This window comes from Volvox carteri (assembly GCF_000143455.1).
Source record: "Volvox carteri f. nagariensis unplaced genomic scaffold VOLCAscaffold_33, whole genome shotgun sequence".
In the NCBI taxonomy this organism is placed as follows: Eukaryota; Viridiplantae; Chlorophyta; class Chlorophyceae; order Chlamydomonadales; family Volvocaceae; genus Volvox; species Volvox carteri.
Window position 1 is genome coordinate 88,421 of NW_003307576.1, and position 19,322 is coordinate 107,742.

General features: G+C 56.4%; 3 protein-coding genes across 3 annotated transcripts in view; 1 reads left to right on the forward strand and 2 right to left on the reverse strand.

The window, feature by feature from the left end:
• VOLCADRAFT_93644 (uncharacterized protein) overlaps window positions 1-8,878 on the reverse strand; it is a gene marked incomplete at both ends in the record, with an annotated part of 32,566 nt that extends 23,688 nt beyond the window's left edge. The window contains 13 exons of the mRNA XM_002952958.1: window positions 174-400; window positions 1,057-1,208; window positions 1,388-1,567; window positions 1,972-2,389; window positions 2,609-2,732; window positions 3,004-3,254; window positions 5,040-5,312; window positions 5,788-5,839; window positions 6,005-6,158; window positions 6,472-6,803; window positions 7,244-7,498; window positions 8,071-8,362; window positions 8,637-8,878. Of these exons, the coding sequence (XP_002953004.1) occupies window positions 174-400; window positions 1,057-1,208; window positions 1,388-1,567; window positions 1,972-2,389; window positions 2,609-2,732; window positions 3,004-3,254; window positions 5,040-5,312; window positions 5,788-5,839; window positions 6,005-6,158; window positions 6,472-6,803; window positions 7,244-7,498; window positions 8,071-8,362; window positions 8,637-8,878 (2,952 nt within the window). The remainder of the gene's footprint in view (window positions 1-173; window positions 401-1,056; window positions 1,209-1,387; window positions 1,568-1,971; window positions 2,390-2,608; window positions 2,733-3,003; window positions 3,255-5,039; window positions 5,313-5,787; window positions 5,840-6,004; window positions 6,159-6,471; window positions 6,804-7,243; window positions 7,499-8,070; window positions 8,363-8,636) is intronic.
• A 248-nt stretch (window positions 8,879-9,126) lies between these two features.
• VOLCADRAFT_93645 (uncharacterized protein) lies at window positions 9,127-11,610 on the reverse strand (the record flags this gene model as incomplete). The annotated part of the gene is made up of 4 exons (XM_002952959.1): window positions 9,127-9,136; window positions 9,300-9,632; window positions 9,947-11,450; window positions 11,565-11,610. 4 exons carry the CDS (start codon window positions 11,608-11,610, stop codon window positions 9,127-9,129), a joined length of 1,893 nt encoding a protein of 630 aa, XP_002953005.1.
• Window positions 11,611-11,961: 351 nt separating this feature from the next.
• The window catches only part of VOLCADRAFT_105729 (uncharacterized protein), a gene marked incomplete at its 3' end in the record, with an annotated part of 14,047 nt that continues 6,686 nt past the window's right edge, over window positions 11,962-19,322 (forward strand). The window contains exons 1-5 of the mRNA XM_002952870.1: window positions 11,962-12,620; window positions 13,098-13,459; window positions 13,797-14,070; window positions 14,371-14,510; window positions 14,776-14,826. Of these exons, the coding sequence (XP_002952916.1) occupies window positions 12,494-12,620; window positions 13,098-13,459; window positions 13,797-14,070; window positions 14,371-14,510; window positions 14,776-14,826 (954 nt within the window). The 5' untranslated portion in view covers window positions 11,962-12,493. The remainder of the gene's footprint in view (window positions 12,621-13,097; window positions 13,460-13,796; window positions 14,071-14,370; window positions 14,511-14,775; window positions 14,827-19,322) is intronic.

Here is a 19,322-nt window from a genome sequence, read left to right on the forward strand (position 1 = left end):
GGGGGAAAAATGGCGAATGAGAGATAGAGATTGAGAGATTGATAGCGATGGAGCAGCGGAGAGGCTGAACCACCCCATTGCACAAAATGCCACCCACATCCCCACCCACCATTCGTCACACGCTGCGACAGGAACAGCGGGTACATGCCGCGCATCATGAGGTCATCCAGCACCTCGTCCTCATAAGGCCCCCAGGCCGGAGTCCCACTGCCCAGCAGCTGCGCCGCCCGCGCCTTCTCCTCCGCCCGCTTGCCGGGGTCCCTCCCCACCAGCCCCGCCTCCTTGAGCGCCAGCATCAGGGCCTTCTGGATGGCCGTGTCCATGGAGCTGATGGTGAAGGGGGACAAGGTGGCGCACGCCTCACGAGCCGCCCTGTCCGCGTAGGTGACGTAGTGGTTCCCTAGGGGGGGTGGGGGGGTGAGGGGGGGTGGGGGAAAGACGAACCACACGCGATTTAAGCTGCTGCCAGGGTAAGAAAGTAGCAACCGAAAGAACTGACCGAAAGGCGTCCGTGGCGACTGTGACGACTGTAACCTCGGGATGACGACTGTAACCTCGGGATGAAGATTTGACGTAGAAGTAGGAAGTCCTACCTACCTAAGCCGCCAGAAATAATATAGCCAAACCGTAAACTAGGAGGTGTAGAAAAAGTAGTGAAGGCGGCGAGAAAAAAGTTTGACGTAGAAGTTGCGTAAAGTTGCTGACCAGGAGAGAAAGCTGCATTGCTGATACTGAAGGGCTGCCGGTATGCAAGTGTTCCTCCCAACCCCCCAAAAAAACTAGAACGCGCGACTGACCCGACCGACCCAAACTAAACTATTCCGGCTGGGTGGGGGGGGTGGGGGGGTGGGGGGGTGGGGGGGGTCGGGGGGGTGGGGGGGTGGGGGGGTGGGGGGGTGGGGGGGGTCGGGGGGGTGAGGAGGCAGAGGGAGGGTGTTGGGTGTTGGGAGGAGGGTTTATATACATACATACAAACATACATATCCTTTTCCTGCCTTGAGCGGTTCACCCGCTCCCCCCCCCTCCCAACCCCAGGCACCCCATCCACCACCCCACCCGGCATCTCCTTCTGCAGCAGCAAGGTGGCCGTCCGCGGCATCTCCTCCACAACGTTGGTCGCAGTGGCCTCGTGCAGGATGGCCATCAGCGCCTCACGCACCTCCGCCGGCGTGTGGTGGAGAATCAGGTACAGAATACCGTCACCCAGCCTGAACACAGAAATATCAGTATATGGAACATGTCCGTCGGTATGTCACTCCATTGGGGAGCTCCAAGCCTACGCAGCTATACATGCACAACGACACATACACACATACATACGTACATACACATGACCCTGTACTCTAAATTCCCCCTTCCCCCCGCCCCCCGGTGCGTTTGCGCTCACTTGCTCAGTCGAGCTCCTGGAGTAAGACTGTTGTTCAGCAGGAAGTGATAGACGGACATGTTGCCGTCCACCTGCATACCCGTACCCGGACCGGTCTGGTCCTGGTGCCGTACACACTTGTAGTACCGCATGTGCCGCATCACCGCGGCAGTCAAGGGCGTCAGCTTGTTCTTTTGACGGCTGCAGCAGCACCAGCCGGGGGGGGGAGGCAGGGTTGGAGGGGCAGGGGGGAGACATCTCTTTCTGCACTCCCAAGACGGCGAGGTGGAGGTGGAGGTGGAGGTGGTGGGTGCGCGGGGAGAGGGGAGAGGGGGCAAAGGAGATGCAGAGGGACAGGACAGCACTAACAACCTCTGGCAGCCCAACGATCAACCGACGATCCAACCAACCAACCGACGTAACAAAGCCGCTTTATTACGTCGGTTGGTTGGTTGGATCGTAGATGTACCGTCTTTATTTCCCATACCACGATATCCACACACAGACAGACAGACATGCGAGGAGACAGAGAAACAAACAGACTAACTGACTGACAGACGTTCCCCCTCAAGCTACCCGTCAAGTTGCGAGGGGCTCGCACTCACAGCTTCTTCCATTCCGCTTCGGGCACCGCCAGCAGATCGTCTCCCATCGCGCCGTACAGCGGCCTCCACGGCCTCCCCCCAGAGGATGACGTGTCACTGTCTGAGCCACCACCGTCACTCTCTTCCACCTCCTCCTCCTCCTCCTCCCTGTCCTCCTCATCTTCTTCTTCTCCACTGCCACCCCCTTTCTTCCTCCCCTTCTTCTTCTTCCCCTCCTCCTCCTCCGTCTGCTGCTGCTGTTGCAGTGTGTCCTCTCTCCCGTCGCGGGTCCGCCACGCCCCCTCCTGCCCCTCGAACATCAACAGAAAGGGCCCCAGCACCTCGCCGCTCCGGAACCGCACGTGGTTATCCAGTCGTGCGGCGGTGATCGGCTCCGCAGTGGTGCTAACGTGGTCGGCCACGACCGTTACGGAGGCGCCTGGAGGGGTGCAGGGGGGGGTGGAGATGAGGGTGCTTGGAGGTGATGGTGGTTGTGGTGATGATGGGGGGATGGGGGTTAAAAAGGCTCCATGAACATCAGGGTTGTGGAAGTATCTGTACGGATACATGCACACACACGCACACACGCACGCACACAGACATGCACATACGTGTACAAAGCCCCCCCACACACACACACCGCCACTCCCCACCCCACCTTTCTCCAGCAGCAGCGCCACAACGGGCGGACTGGAGGTGAGGGCGGCGGCCACCAGGGGGGTGCTGCCGTACACGTCCTGGGCGTCAACACGGGCTCCCGCACCTACCAACAACTGCACGATCTGCGCAGAGCAAAGTCAACAGGAGTTCTTTAAACAGCTTTTTTTAACGATTAAATAGCGAATTTCCTAATCCAAAGGATCATCACACTACGACATGCATGCCCGTATATTTCACACCATCTCAAACACTCATAACCGTGGTCCACATCTTTCTATATCCACATGCCCTCTAATCGTCCGTTCACCCGCATGGAGCCGGTTAACCCGCCAGTTAAAACCCTAAACCCCTAGGGCACCCCCCCAACCCTCCCCAACCCCCCCCCTAAACCACCTGCAGCTGCGCGGTCAGGCTCCGCTGCATGGCGGCGCCCTCGGTCTCCCCGAACTCCTCATGTACGGTAGGGCCCCGGTTGATCATCGGATACAACCAGAACTGCTCGTACTCCTGCTCTTTAACAGGTTCGGATCCAGGTTTGGCTCCGGATCCAGATCCGGATTCGCCAACATCGACCGCCGTACTGTTACCCAGCACCAGGAGCTCCTTGCCCCCCCCGGTGCCGCTCGGGGAGGTGGCGGTAGCGGCTGTAGCTTCCGTGGGCAAGTACGGCGCGCAGTTCCGTAAGCTCTAGCTCATGCGTGGGCAGGGGTTTTTACAGGCGGGGACATTTCAGGATTGGACTGGTTTATGGAGTCAAAGCGCCGTACAGACATGTACGACATGTACAGAATGCAGGTCCGCACCATAGGTATAGATACATACATACAACAATACAAGTAGAATGATTTCCTCAGGTACACGTGCAACAGTGAACAGATATTGTCAATGAACAATTAGTCAGTCGTACACGTACGGAATGCCGTACACCGAACCCACCGGATGTAGCGTCTCGGGGTCGAAACGGAATGGCTCCCCCGACACACAGCACCGCAACAAAGAACCCTTGTGCCGTACATAAAGGGGGCCACAGGGGGGGCAAAGGGGAGGGGAGGGGGAAGTACGCGGTGGGATAGAAGTGACCGTGAGTGAGTGAGGGAGACACGTGCCGTACAACACATACATAGCTCATGTACTGCAGGCAGACGAATGTCGCCATCTAAAAAAGGGGCATTGGATGAGAAAGAGAGGGCTCCTGATGCACCAGCACCACCACCACCACCACCAGTACAGACGGACAGACAGACACACGCAATTACACGCACACACACATACGCACTTGCACGCATACACACAAACACACATACACACATACACACACAAACACACATATGTGTATCGCTCACCTTTGCCAGATCACTCCAGGCCACCGAGTAGCAGGCCACATGCAGGGCGGTGACGTCAGCCGGCGCCAGGGCCACATGTACGGCCTCCGGAAAGTGGTGCAGCAGCAGCCGCACATGGTCCACCCGCTCCCGCACAGCAGAGACACACAAAGCCCTGCATGTGTGCATGTATGTATGTATGTATGTATGTACGTCGGTATGTGGGGCCCGGAGAGGGTGTGTGTGGAAATGTGGAGTGGTGAGAGCGACAGGATGGCGCCTTTAGCGGCTATGATAGACGGGGTGAACGGAGGGGGACCTGGGGGGTCTTAGGGTTTTCCTGTACGGAAGGATCGACGGTGATGATGTTGCGAGGGGGTGTGTGGGTGGGTGTGGGGGTTTGGTGGGGCCGGGCGGTCCCATCAGGCCGTTGAGGCACTTTCCCTCTCCCCCCCAACACACAGTAAACAATATAGGCGACTACATACATACATACATACATGGGCCGAAACGAAAGTGAACTACGGGAGAGCCCCTCTTCGAGGACTTCGATCAACCCGAAGCTGACATGGTGGTGGCTCTATGGTGTGGAAAGCAACAGGTTGCTGTGCGATAGGGAACAAAAAATGGGATTAATAGCAATAAAACCCTAAGACCACAAATAAAGCAGTAAACCTGAGTATCATAAAAACGTTATCTTCACTGGAATATCCTTAATATATTATTAGCAGTACAATAATTGTACATACATTTATTTTAAGAAGCAAGAAGGTTAAGTTTTTATGGTCATTGCGCTCATACACAAGAAAACCACGCACTCCACCAGAACAACCACCTTCCCGGCTTACCCCTCACTCGCCCCACGCCTTCCCCCTAACCCAAACTCGCCCCTGTGCCCCCCCCCGCCTTCAGCCACTACCCCCAAGATCACCCCACCAGTAACCCGCATCCGTCCCGCCCCAACCCCCCAAACCCCCCAAACCCACTTTGCAACGCCGTACAATGCCTCCTTGAATAGACCGCCACTAACTCCATGTTCCCCGCCACCCGCTGCTAATGCTGCTGCGGCCGCTCCAGGCCTGAGCTCCATGACGCCGCCCCCTGCACCTGCTCCGGCATGGGGGGGGGCCGGTCCCGCCCCCAGCGCCTTCCTCATGCTCTGCAGCATCGGCCCCAGCACCTCGGGCGCGGGGCAGTTATCCGCATCCGCCAGCAGCCAGGAGAAGGGACAGCCCCACCACTCATCCCACCGGGCCATCACTTCTGCTACCGGGATAATGGGCTGGTACGACAGCAGCTGTACTACAACTCGGGAACTGATTGCCGACCACCGGCGGCAGGAGCGGTGTGCCAGGATGTGCAGCGGACACACCAGAGAGCCTGAGAAGGGGTGAGGTGTTGAGGTGGGGGGGGGCCCCGGGGGGAGGTTAGCCGTGGATGGCTCTTGAGGCGGGTTGGGTAATTCTTTGCGGATACACCCTTGGCATTGCATTCCATCGGGGCACGGGGGTGTGGGGATAGGGCCGGGTATTGAGGGGGTGTTGGGGTGGAGCCAGGGGGAAATCTGCCCCCGACCTGTGACCATGACACATACACACACGCACACACCGTTTCCCCTGCAATGCCCCCCGCCCCTGCCCAACGCCCACCCCTACAATACACCGCTGCACACACCATTACACACATACATACATACATACATACATACATACATACATACATACATACATACATACATACATACATACATACATACATACATACATACATACATACATACATACATACATACATACATACATACATACATACATACATACATACATACATACATACATACACACAGCCTAGGTACCTGGCAACGGCTCCTTCAGGCTGGCCCCGGCCTCCACGAGCGCCATCACCACCTCCGGACCGCACGTAGCAGCCGCGTAATGCAGCGGAACCAAACCACACCAGCTGCGAGCCCCCAAATCCGGATGGTGGGACAGCAGCAAGCGGAGCATCGGAGAGGCGGCCGCAGCCACCGCCGCTGGCGAGGGGGAGGGGGAGGGGGAGACTGCTGCACTCACTCCACCGCCAGCTGCCGCCGCCGCCACTGTCGACACCGGTGCCGTACATGGCAAAGTTCGTACAATGGGATTACGTAAACTGGCGAATATTTGCTTGCATGGGTGCGCTTCATCCTCCACACTGAACCACATAGGGCCCAGCAACACATTCCACCTACGAAGGGCAGCAAAACACAGCGGGGGGTGTTGCGGGCAGGGGGGGGGGGGGAAATGGCCGGAACAACAAGATTAAAGCCGCGGCACAACGCCTCACTCAGGGTTCTGTTTAGCATGCAAAGAGTAAAGTGAAAAGCGCCTTCTCTCCCTCCAACTCCCCTCCCCTCCCCCACAAACTCAGCAGTAGCAGCTACCTAAGTCCCCACTGGTCGTACAACCACCACCGAACACCAAAACCCCGTAAGGCCTCTCCCTCTTAGAGTGCAACTATTACGATGTACAATGCCGTGCAATGCCGTACATACACTTACTCGAAGTTCATGGTCTTCACTTTACACACACGGGGAAATATCAGGTCTGTGGCGGTGAGGAAGCTCCCCGGGGGCAGCCCCCGCTTGCGGTCCCACCTCCCCACCACCTCGGGAAGCTGACCCGACGTTTGCACCATGTACTGGTAGTGCGCCCGCTCCGCGTCCTCCTCGCCAATCGGCTTTCTGCCAAACCCGGATCGTCCAGTCCTTGCGGTGGTGGTGATGGTGGTGGTGGTGGTGTTGCTGCTGTTGCTTTTCGTGTTGTTTTCCCGGTTCCGTGCCGGGATGCGGAAGAGGGAGAGGAAGGGGTAGTTGGCTTTCCATAAACATGGCTGCAGAGGGGGGCGGAGGGGAAAGAGGAGGGGTGGGCGGGTGCGTGTTAGGGTTAAGGTTGGGGCCGGGGGTCAGAGGGAGGGAGGGGGACTTTTTAATCACGCCGTGTCATCTATCCATTCCTTTCATCCCGGGTGAAAGCAAAACGGGTCAAAGCAGGTGGGGGAGTGAACTGGAGTTAAAGTGACGACAGCCGGGGGTGTATCCGGGCTGTGTGGGAATGAAAAAGGAGGATGAGTCCACACCAAAAGCGACCTGGTGCACATGGTGCAACCCTAAACTACAAAATCCTAAAACCCTAAAACCCGCCCCAGTCGCCTCCAGGGAAGGGGGGATTGCCTCTACTTAGCCCCCCAGCCCGCAGCTCCCTAACCCCCCCAGCCCGCAGCTCCCTCACCCCCCCAGCCCCAGCCCCCCTCATCCCCCCAGCCCCCCTCACCCTCATGCAACACAGATGCAAGGGGGTGAGATCCCAACGGCTGATACGGCAGTTAATCGAAAGACCCCGCTCCAGGAGCCATGATGCCGTACGCACGTGACCCAGAGCCACTGCGTTGTGCAGTACAGTGCCGTACGGCCAAACCCAAGGATCAGCCACGTGCCAGGCACACAGCGGGTCAGTCCCGTGCTCTGCGGGCTGCCAGTCCTCCGTGAACAGTGGAACAGGCTCGTCCAACCGCCCTCCAGCGGATACCTGTACGGGTTGTACGACACAATACGTACACCCGTACACCATACAGCAGATGGAAGGCAAGATGGAGCGTAATGAGTGAATTCAGTCAGGAGTATGTATGTATGTATGTATGTATGTATGTATGTATGTATGACTTAGATTACACTGTGGGCCGCGAGAGCCGGGGGCCGAAGCCGAAACACAGCGCAAGGATCGGGAGCACACAGCATGTATGTATGTATGTACTATGTATGTATGCCCCCTTTGGGAGCGAGCGGCCCCCGGTCCCCCCTTCCCTTACCAACATCCCGTCGCACCACCTGACTGACGGGGGGTCCCTTTCCTCAGCTCCGCCTCCCCACCTCCTCTCCCACCTCCTCTCCCCGCCCTCAACAGGTCGGGTCCAGGTTTCGGGTCCGGGTATTCTACACATGTGTTTCGCTGCACTGGCACCCCCCTCCTGCGTGCGTTACTCCTTTCGAACTGCATTACCCCCTCAGCATGTAAAACCATAAAACCCTGGAGCTGACCCACCCTCCACTACCCCCCCTCGCCCTCCTCCTCCTCCCCCCCCAGGGGCCCCTAACGGTCACCTGCTTGTGCAGTGCATCACCATCTGCAGCATCCGCCGCCGCCAGCGCCTTCTCAGCTAGCATGGCAAGTCCCTCCGTCGGCCCCCCCTCCAGTGACCCCTTTCGAGCCGCCTTCTCCAACCTGGACAGCAGCGCACGCAGCTCAGCCGCCGGGATCTCCACCGCCGCCGCCAGCGGCACCGTGCCATTCAACACACCACGACGGACCCGTGGGTCACTTCGAAGCAAGTCGTGAAGTGAGTGTACGGAAGACCAGTAGCGGCCCGCGTGGGAGGCGGAGTAGGCGGGGTTGCTGCGGGGGAGGATGCTGCGGACAGCGAGAAGGTGGGTGGGTACGACAGCTGTTTTATAAAACCGTACGGCGAGTGCTGGGGAGTGGAAAAGAGCAAGAGCAGGAGCAGAAGGGCCTGGAATTATAACTTGTGGCACTTTAGGTTGTACGACAAGCGGTTGCCCTTTTATCGACAGGCTATCTGTAGGGCCCTTTGACAGTCCTGAGCCCCCCAGCGGGGTGTCCAAATACCCACACATAAACACACATACACACACGCGCCCCACTTTCGTACCTGACACGCCGTACACGGCCGTACAACCGGGCCTCCAGCCTCATGGCCAGCAGTAAGGTCGCCGGGGTAATGGTTCCCCTCGGTGCAGGGGACACCGCCGCCACCCCCACACCCTGCAGCCCCGCCACCAACAACCGCCTAGCCTGGCTACGAGCCGCCAGTGCAGCCGCAGTCGGTACGACAACCTTGGCGCCCGGGTGGGGTCGGGCCTTGGCGGCGGCCAGTGCCTTAGCCTCGGACATTTCCCCCCTCGCGTTGGGCTGCTCGTTCAACTTGGTGCCGGGGAAAAATACCAGGGCGCTGCCCTCACTACTGCAATACACGGGCAGTAGCAGTAGCAGCAGTAGCAATAGCAGTAGCAGCAATAGCAGTAGCAGCAGTAGCAGCAACCGTTACACAGGAGACGGGCGCTCAGAAGGAAAGCTCCATTACCCCGTGTGTAATGTTTTTTTTGTGTGCGAGGACGTGCCTGTTTATACGTATGTATGACTTAGATTACACTGTGGGCCGCGAGAGCCGGGGGCCGAAGCCGAAACACAGCGCAAGGGTCCACGGTACCTCGGGTCCACGTCTATGTATGTCTGCACGTCTATGTATGTATGCATGCATGTATGTAAACACTTTACATACATACAGCCCGACATGAAGCTTAGGTACACGTACCAGGCGCAGAACAGCGTCCTCGACAGGAGCATCTCCCGGTCCTCCAGCGCCTGGAAGTCCACCACCTCAACCCCAAAAGGATCTTCACCGTTGCCGCCGCCGCCACCACCAGCACCCCCACCCCCACTGCCGTTCAGGTCGTCCCCTTCTTCAAGCACCCGCCTCCATTGCCGACTAGTCAGGTAGAACCAGACATCTTTTCTGTATTTGGAGTGCAGGGGCTGCTGATGAGACCAGGTGGGTTGGTCCCAGCGGTTACACTCGTACGGCCAGGCCAATTTCAGTTGTACGAAGTCCATGGTGACGTCAGCGCCGCGGGGCCAGGATGGCTGGCTGCTCGGGGGAGCGGGAGCGAAGGAGGGCAGGGCGGAGGAGGTGGGAGGTAAGGGCGGAGGAGGTGGGAGGGAGGGGGGTTGTGACACCGGGGGATAGCCCGGCCCTCTTCCCGGGAGGGGGAGGGCTCGGGAGGAAACAAAAAATGGTTTTAGCAAGGTGATGGAGGGGAGAGCGGGACAGCGGAGTTTGCATCACTGTATATGGCGATACATACATACATACATTACATACATACATACATACATACATACATACATACATACATACATACATACATACATACATACAGATGTGAATCGCAGCACACCCACCGGGTCTTAATGAGCAAGGCGGCTCCGGAGTCCAACGTTCCACCTTCCTTCACCTCGTGCTCCCCCGGCTCCCGCTTCTCCACGTCCCCCGGAACACCCGACTCGCCGCCTTCCGCGCCGCCGGAAGCTGCTCCTCCCGCTACCGGACCCGCCGACGTACACGCCGATGTCGTACTCTTCCCCGTCGCCGCTGCTGCTGCTGACGGCTGGGCTGGCTGCTGCGGTGTCGGTGCTGGTGGCGGCGGCTCCTCCAGCGGCGGCAGCAGACCCAGGTCGTACAGTAGTCGTACCATTGAGAAATCCACAGGTTGGGATGTCACTGAAGTAGACTCCTTCTCAGTAGACAGCACGGACACGTTCCACCAGGCCTCGCGAAGGTGGGTGAGGAACACGCGCTCCCTGGCTGCCCGCACCGCCCTAATGCCGGCTGCAACCTTAAAGTATTCGGAAGGCGACTCTGTTGCAGAGCTGGGGGGAGAGCTGCTTCCGGGCGCTACTGGGGCCGTCGGCGGCGGCGGCGGCGGTGGCAAGCACTTGAAACTAAGCACCTCCGCACTTTGATGTTCCGCCTCCTTCGCCGCCACCACCAGCCGCCGAACGCCACCGTCATCACCGCCAGCACTGTCATCACGCTTACCGTCACACCCACTGCCGTCACCATCACGTAGCAGCGCCCGGAGCATTTCCGCAACCTCATCTTGCCGCAGAAGAAACTCCACGCCGTGCAAGTCAATAACTCGCAACGACGGGAGGCTCGTCGCCAAGGCCGCGGGGAGGGGGGAGGCCACCAGGCTGTGCCGGAAGCTGATCACCTGGAGACGGCGCAGGGCCGACAGTACATAGAGGTCCCAGCTCGCCGGATCCAAGCGGGGACGAAGCTTGGTAGAGACTTTAGGGATACAGCTGAAGTCCAGGTAGGTGAGGGAGCGGCTCAGCGCGCCCAGCCACAACGGTGGGAAGGGGGGCGTGGGAGGGGGGCACGTAGCGGCGGTAGGGTCCTTGTCATCGCCGTCGTCGTCGTCGGACTTGGGCTGCGAGGCAGTTTTAGTGGGCTGGGATGACCCCAACATGATGGCGACGGCGTACGGCCCGTCTGGTAAGGTGGAGCACCAGCCATCCCCGGCCTTGATGGCGCCCGGGGCTGGAGGGGTGATGGGGTTGGACTTAGTCGCTGTATCATCCTGTGGGGGATTTTCATAAGTGCGTTCAATTGCCTTTAGGACGGCTTCAAGTCGCTGGGAGTGAGTAAATGCGGCCAAATGACGGCTCTGCGAGCCATCGTCGGGTTGGGAAGGGGAGTTCTTGCCCTTGACAGGCTTGTCGTCCGCGGGGGATGGTGACGGATATGGCTGAGCGTCGAGGTACGCTTGAACTAAGGCCCCGTGGATGGCAGGGAGGCAGAAGGATGAGAAATTGTCGGACAGCCGGGGCTCTGGGGGTTCTGCCGGCGTGCAGTCGCTGTCGCCACGGGCATCGGAGGTGCGCGGCGAGTCTAATCGCAGCACTGCGGCGGTACGAACGACGCCGCTGGCCGTGTCCATGGGTTGACTTGAAAAAGTAGTTGTTAATGGTAACGGACGTGACGCTCGTCAGGGCGTCCGTGAACCTTTGAACTGACCGCACATGTAGCTGATAGTCAGTCGTCCGGTGGAGTCGGGAGGCATTAGAGAATCAAACCATTAGAAGGTTAAGGAAATAGTGATGAGTGAGAAAGCATCCAGTAGTGTTTGGAAAACTCAAAAAGGCCTAGGTAAACAGGAAGCGGGAGTGAGGCTTTACGGTCTGCACCCCGAGCCAGCATCGCCATAACCTATTTTGCGTTCTATAGCTCCATTTTTTGCTAGTGGCTGCCAACCTCAGCTGAGGATTGTGCCTGGGACTAGGTGGGTCCTAGCGGGACCATTGGTTAGTCCCATTTCCGTACAGTACATTTTCTCCTAGCATAGGCTCAAAAGCTTGAGAGACTAATATTGTCAGATATTTAATTAACTGGATCTGTTTGTGCTGCGTTTTCCCGCAATCAAACGTGGTGTATCTTTGTCAACCCCGCAAGAAAGCACAGGCTCGGGGTCTGGCTAGGCAGCCCGCTGTTCCGCATTCATTTCTTATATGGATGAAGAGCTCCATTAGATTTGATTGATAAGTAAATTGTTGAGGATTTCTAAATTCTAGCTTTCTGTGCGACAGATAGTAACTCTGGAGTGCCTTCAAACTTGGACTACATCTTACACTTTTCATATTTTGAGATTAGTGTACTACCTGATGTTCGCTGCCGCCGTCCACATGGCTGACTGTTTCGTGTGGGAGGTTTGGAAAACATGGGTATGCCCTGGGATTACCGCTTGGAAGGTCGCGGATGTTAAAGTGGTGAAATTAAGCATACAACGGGGAAGGAAAACTGTGAGTCTGTGCCGCGTTCCGCGCTCGCTCCGGCAACCGAACCTACTGCATGCAAGCATGATGCACACAGTGGGCCGCTTATAAGGAGGAAAGGATAAAAAGAATATAAAAACATAAGCTAAGTTTCATCTTCAGAGTCCTCAAAACATGTTACTCACACCGCATCAGCAGATTAAATGGCCGATTATTACGAACAGACAACTGTTTAGGTTAAACGCACGAGCAGTGGGTACATCGTCAAGAAGTAATGTATGCAGGGCGGTCGAACTTACAGGTAGGCTCCCGATGCTCTGGACCTTGACTGACGCACCAGTCCATTTGAACACAGCCCTATGTTGTCATGCGTCACAATCCTGAAAAGCACAGTCTCGGCTCACTGCACTTTGGCCCCTGCTGGTTCGTACGCTGGCTGGTTTACACCCCGATGGTGTCGCGCAGGCAGGCAGGGTAAATACTTGGTGGCCAGACCGCCGCAAGGAAACAAATCGCCCTATCATAAAGCTGCTTCGCATGTGCCGGAAATACAAAGTACCTCCGCTTCGTATGAACACGGCCGACCCGCGCGACCCTCGCGACCCCTCCTCGCGACCCTCGCGACCCTCGCGACCCCATCTTCATTATTGCACCCCCCACATCTTGATACCTTTCCAATCTCTTCTATATCCATTCCAGATCCAAAACCGAAACCATTTTCCTAACTACCCATCTTCTCTGCACACTGCAACCCCCTCCCACACAACACACTCCTCAGGGGAGGCGTACGAGGACATTGTTGACCAGCTAGCCCGCAGAGTGCTCTCACGACACTCCGAAAATTGGAATTCAGACTTTAATTCAAACTCAAGTTCAAATTCAAATTTAAGTTCCGGGAGGGTAGTTGTGGGCATCGCCGGTGCTCCCGGCAGCGGCAAGACCACCTTGGCGGCCGCAGTGGCGAACAGAATCAACCGGCTGAGGCGAGGACAGCCTGCTGGATGGGGCGAGGAGAAGCCGGGGGCGGTGGCGGGTGGAAGTAGCGGCAGTAGCAGCCATGCTGCACCGTTTGCTGTGGTGATGCCGATGGACGGTTTCCACTTCTACCGGTGGGAACTGGATGCCATGCCGGATCCCGTGGTGCGTGTGTATGTATATGTTATGTATTATGTGTGTATTATGTATGTATTATGTATATATGTATGAAAGGAGGGTGGAGATTAGGTCTGCGGGTCATGTTTCCGAACCTATCCTGAGGCCGCAGCCGGGTGGGTGGGAGGTGGCACCTAGGGCTTTAGGGTTTGGCCGCGTGGGCCCTCTGGGGGGGGACATACGTGTGCGGGGGGGAATAGGGTAAGAGGAGGGCGAGGGGGAGGGGACTGGTCTGCGGAAGGGAGAATGTTAAGGAGGTTCGAGGGAGTGCGTGGCCGAGTCCCTTTACCGCCCCCTCCCCTTTCCCTCCCCCCCCCTGGGACAGGAGGCTCACGCCCGCAGAGGAGCCCCCTGGACCTTCGACGCGGCTAAATTCGTGGATGCCGTACGACGTGTACGACTAGCTGCTGGATGTACTACTAGCAGCAGTACTGGGTCTTTGGGTTCGGACTCTGAAGGCATGATGAAGGTGTCTGTTCGTCTTCCCTCCTTCGATCACGGTGTGGGGGACCCCCGGGAGGGCGACATCGTGGTGGAGGCGGACACGGCGGTGGTGCTTGTGGAAGGTCGGAGGGGGCCAGCGGGGGTTGGGAGGGCGGGTGAGGCAGCTGGGGACGGGGGGAAGGAAGTCAAGGTGGCCGTTTCCCGGTGGGTATGGAAAACCCGCATAAACTGCCCGCCTGCAGCAGCAGCAGCGGCACTGCCGGGCGGCTTTGGGGGCTACGAGTGGGATTGCGGGCCTGGAAGGTAGAACCGTGGATGGATGGAGTCCCTGCCGTACTCGACCGACGCTAAGTCAATTTAAGACAATTTGAAGCTGGGAGAAAGGGGTACGGCGCACCCCGTGCTCATGTAGATACCCCCCTGCTCACTTCGTGTGCTGCGTATGTCCCGATCAGGCAACTACCTGTTGCTCGATCAGGAGCCTTGGCGACAGCTGCGGGAGCTCTTCGACGAGACCTGGTTCGTCAGCTGCCCGCTGGATCTTGTACGACAGCGCTTGTACGATAGGCAGACGGGCATTGGCCTGGCGCCCGAGGTAGGTGAACGGGTCTCAACGGGACGAATGTACGGCATGTGATGTACCAACAGGGGTACTTACTTCTGTCACAACGTCTTTCTAAACCTTGGGTATGTGCTCGGGGTTGGCCCGGGAGGGGCCACCCGGCTCCCGAATCCGTACAGCTTGCTGTACAACTCAAAGGCAGTTCGCGTTTCGCCAAATTTATTTGTCATCTTCGGCAAGCCCCTTTTGTGATTAAGTTAGTTAGTTGTCTGTTCGTTTGTCCACCGTTTGTTCCCAGGTTTCCCTGGAGCGTATCCGTACCAACGACCTGCCCAACGCGGAGCTGGTGGTGGGCAGTGCGGGGGCCGCCAGTGTGCTGGTCCCCGGCTGGCTGCCGCCGAGAAACCACACCAACACGAAACCGCAATAGGAGCAAAATATGATAAGCAGCATTAATAACGGACAGCAGGTTCCGGAGCGGGCCCAAGCTGCCGTTGAGGCTATTGTTGCTGTTGCTGGTGTTGCTGTTGGCGCTGGCAAGAGAGGTGGATTTATTCCCCTGGAGACCTTTCGGGGGTTTGGAAGGCCGGCGGGTGCGCGCGTTTGTATATACGTATGTATGTGTATATGTGCCTATGGGGTGCTACATATCGACCGTAACAATACCGAGCCCCCGGATACGATCTGCTGATGATAACCGGTAACGTAACCTGGGGGCCCCCGCACTCGACAGCTAGGTACTCGCAGTAGCTAGCCATCGTGGGATCATCTGCCGCCAGCTCCCCTCCACCCCCGCAGCAAGAGCCCCCTCCAGGTAAAGTAGTCCGCAGCAGTGGCACCCCCCCCCCGCCCCAGGGCCCCCCCCCCAAACCCCTCCCCCTGTCCCTAGCACACCCCACCACCACCCGCCCCTGTCTCCAGCAGCCCCGCTTACCACCTCTCCCCTCTAAGCCACGACGACATCACCCTTCAGGAGCTCCCCCTCCGCCTCCAGCCTTATCCACTTCCAACTGGCTGTGTATCCACCGCTCCGAAGGAGCTTAGTCCTTGGCCGTACAGTCAGAGGCAACTGCCCCAACTGATGCCAGCGTTTGCGAAGGGGAATGTATTTCACAATGTTTTGTGTGAGGAGATACGTCTTGCAGTGCGTTCTGAATATACTGCCACCAACTGGGATGCCATGATCCTAAGGGGTCTCAGGTGCTTCGGGGACCTGGATGAAGAGGGAAAGAGTGTCCCGCGTACAACGACCTATAGGAAGGCCTTCTCAATCCCTAGGAGGTGTACGCCAGGCTGACATCGAGCCCGTGTCTAATATGAGGTCTGTCATGGAGATTGATGATCAGCGCGGGCTTGCGCAGATCGTACACAACACCTGGATGAGTCAACGCACGCTGATAGCCGAGTAATAAGCCTGAGGTCGCTTACTCTCGGAGATGGAGTTCATAGCCCCTTCTTTATTTTTCCTTTTCTGTTTCTTCCTTCTTTTTTGCTACGTTAGAACTCGCTGAGGCCCATGAGCCTCCTGGCTCGTCTGGGCCTTACGAGCTCTCGCGAGCTTGTAACATAAGATAACATAAACCGAACAGGACAAGCCTACAACATTCGTTCCAAAAGGACGTTAGAAGCGCCCTGCATTCCGCTAAGGTACAGCTTGTTAGCTATTTGGACGGAACATTCTCTTTTGCGTTCTTTTCCGAGTACCTCTTACACTGCTTGTCCTGCGCATCCTTTACATGTATTACGGCTAAGGGATCCCTTCCGGATGATGGAGAATGTGCTTTATGCTTGACCAATTACACATCACGATCAGCATCGATTAAGCGGCTGCAGGAGCTGGTACCAGCTGGTAAGTGCTGAGGGCCCGATCCACCGCCGGGAGGACGACTTCCTGAGGCAAACACGACGGACATCCCGAACGGTGCTTACATCCGTGTTATGGAAAATTGCTCTTACGTGTCTGGACCGGACGGATGGACATGAGGCAACTTTCTTATCGCATATACAGGGCATGCAACGGTATGTGTTAACCATGGAAGGCAACAATTTTCTTTCTAGTTGGTCACCAGGTCATAGTGATTTATCCCTTTGTGTTCAGTTCTTAGGGTTTAACCTCATGCCCGCCCGTACCGGAAAAGTGTTTTCCGATACGGCGGTGTCAGGAGGTGGTATCTACGTCGTCTTAGGGGCAACCCTAAGACCAAGGGGATGAACGAATAGATATAATTTCTGTTTCTTGGCTGCAGCAAGTGTTGTCCTGGGCGCAACGTTGATGGCCTGTTGCCGACGCGACCTCCTATACGACAATGCTAGGCAAACGCAGCGGATGTTCATGAATTACTTAGGCGTTCATATTACTCGTCACTGCTTCAACGGCACTGGACTGGGCGGATGTAAGACGTGCGTTGGTGGACGCGATGGCCTTACGAAGGGGGAGAAAGACGCTTAGGAGATGCTTGGATTGTTATGTACAAGTCACGGACGGGGACGTTTAACTCTTTGAATGCTGAATTTTAGCTACTAGTCGGGTTCTGAACTTCGCCTGTTGTTGGTTCCGCCCGTACAGGAAAAGTGTCTTCCGATATGGCGGTCACAGCAGGTGGTATCCACGTCGACTTGTATGCAAACCAAATACAACCAGGGGATGATATGACAGTTCTGGAGTGCATGTTTCTTGGCCGCAAGCAGCAGCAAACTTAAATCGCGTTGGGCCATTTGCCCAGGCTGCCGCATGGACGACAAGTCAGGCTAATGCCGCTGATATCCATGAAGGGTTCATTACGTGCTGAATATGAAAGATTGCTACGAAGACTCTGGCCCTGACGGATGTGCATTGTAACGAAGGAAACGGATGCAGAGGTAGCACCGCGGCGCATGGAACGCTAAGTAAGGATGATGGACTGTAAGCGTTAATATTCGGAGCAGGGATTTCTGTCTTTTCGCTCGGTTCTGAAAGTCTAACGTCGCTTGCGCACCCCGTTTGTTCGGGGAACGTACTTAGATCTGATACGGCTCACCCGATTAGCAATAATGCTTTCTATGCTTGCATAACCATTTTGCAAACACAGACCATTATGCCAAATCTTTGCTGTAATGCCTCTGGCCCAGATGACATGGCATGTACAACATGTGAAATAGACTCTGCTGCCCTGCTGCAGTGCACTTCAATCCTTTATTTGTACATAATATTCGTTTAATATGAAAGGTGACTTCTTGCCAGAGGGTAATGATCGGAGACCTACTTATGGCATCCCATGGATTATGCGGCATGTATCCGCATCATTTGTTCTGTGTAATAGAATTTGTGTATTAGAAGATTCTCGAAAAGCTATCCTGTTGGTATTTCATGGCTGGACTTCCAGTGCTCCATCCGTACCCAGTGCGGGGCCCGCCCGTCGCCTGCGTAGCTTCGCAACAGAATTTCGCAAACATTCCTCGTTCACCGGCAGACGCCCTAAGTGCTACGAAGGTCGTAACACATCCACCTTCAGAAGAATAGCATGTAGACGTGTTGTTGGACTGCCACTGAAGAAAATCTTAAACAAACGGACCTTCGTCGAACTCTCGACCAACAGAAACTGTCATGTCGCGAAGGCGCTTGTCTTAATAACCACTTGTTAACACGTGTCATTAGCCCACTGTTAAAAAATCATTCTCACTTCGCTTCCTACCACCTTTCAACTATACCACGTCTGCCACCGCCGCCGCCATGGAGCCAGCAGTGGAAATATTTTCCCACTTATTTACGGCCGCGCTGTGTAACAGCCGTCTCTTACCTTAGCTGTTTTAGCGGAAGTAGAGGGTCTCGTCCACGATTGGCGACCCAGCGTTAGGCGTGAGAAGAGACAAGGGAAGTCGGGATTCGAAGACATACGTCGAGAACGGTGACAGCAAGGTCTTGAACCCTGAACACTAGTATAGTGATACGTTAAGTGTCTGGCCGAAGCACTTCACCTGGGTGGCTTAAATGCGGCCCACCTGCCGCCATCTCCATTCCTGGAGTCTTGGTGCCGTACGCTAGGTTGTGATAGCGTACCAGAAAGTGAGTTCGTACAGTTAACGAGTATGGTTCGTAAATACGGGGCCGTACCGTTACTGTGATTAAGCTTTAATAGCTTAAAGATATTCTAAGGTAAATGTAGCTTGCTACATCCCTCCCCCTCAGAAGCGAACCGTCCCGGGAGCGTCACCTTTTCTTGCGAGCAGGTGCTTTCCGTTTCGGTTGTTCTGGGGTGCTGTTCCGGGGTGCTACCGAAGGAGGGGTGGTCAGGACCACTTTCCTTTTTGGTGTAGGTTGCCCGGACTTTGCCGCCAACCGTCGTTCATAGTCGTCAATAGCTTCGGCCAAGGGAACGGATTGACGCAGGGAATCTTCCGGTTCATAGGTGTTATGACTGGAGTCATAGCCTTCCCATTTAACCAGATATTCTCGACGTGTTTTGCCGGTTCCACCTCGGATTTTCACATCACGATGGTCAAGTAGTGCCTCAACCATGTAATATGGCTCTTCGTCAATTATGAACGGGGGCGGCGGTTGTCGTGTTCCATCGTCCTTGAATGGTTTGAGCAAGGATACGTGGAAGACCGGATGGAGTCGGGAAGTCGCGGGTAATCCCAATTTTACCGCGTTCTCTCCCACTCGGGCGACAACCTTATATGGCCCAATAAACTTAGGCAATAATTTCTTTGCTCCAGGAGATTTCAACTGGATGTTGCGGGTGCTGAGCAGCACGGAGTTCCCAACCTCAAAACGCACCGCACGCCGATGCTTGTCGACGACAATGCACTGGCGGGATTGAGCAGCTTTAAGACACTGTTTTGCGTTTTCAATACGTTTGCGCATGA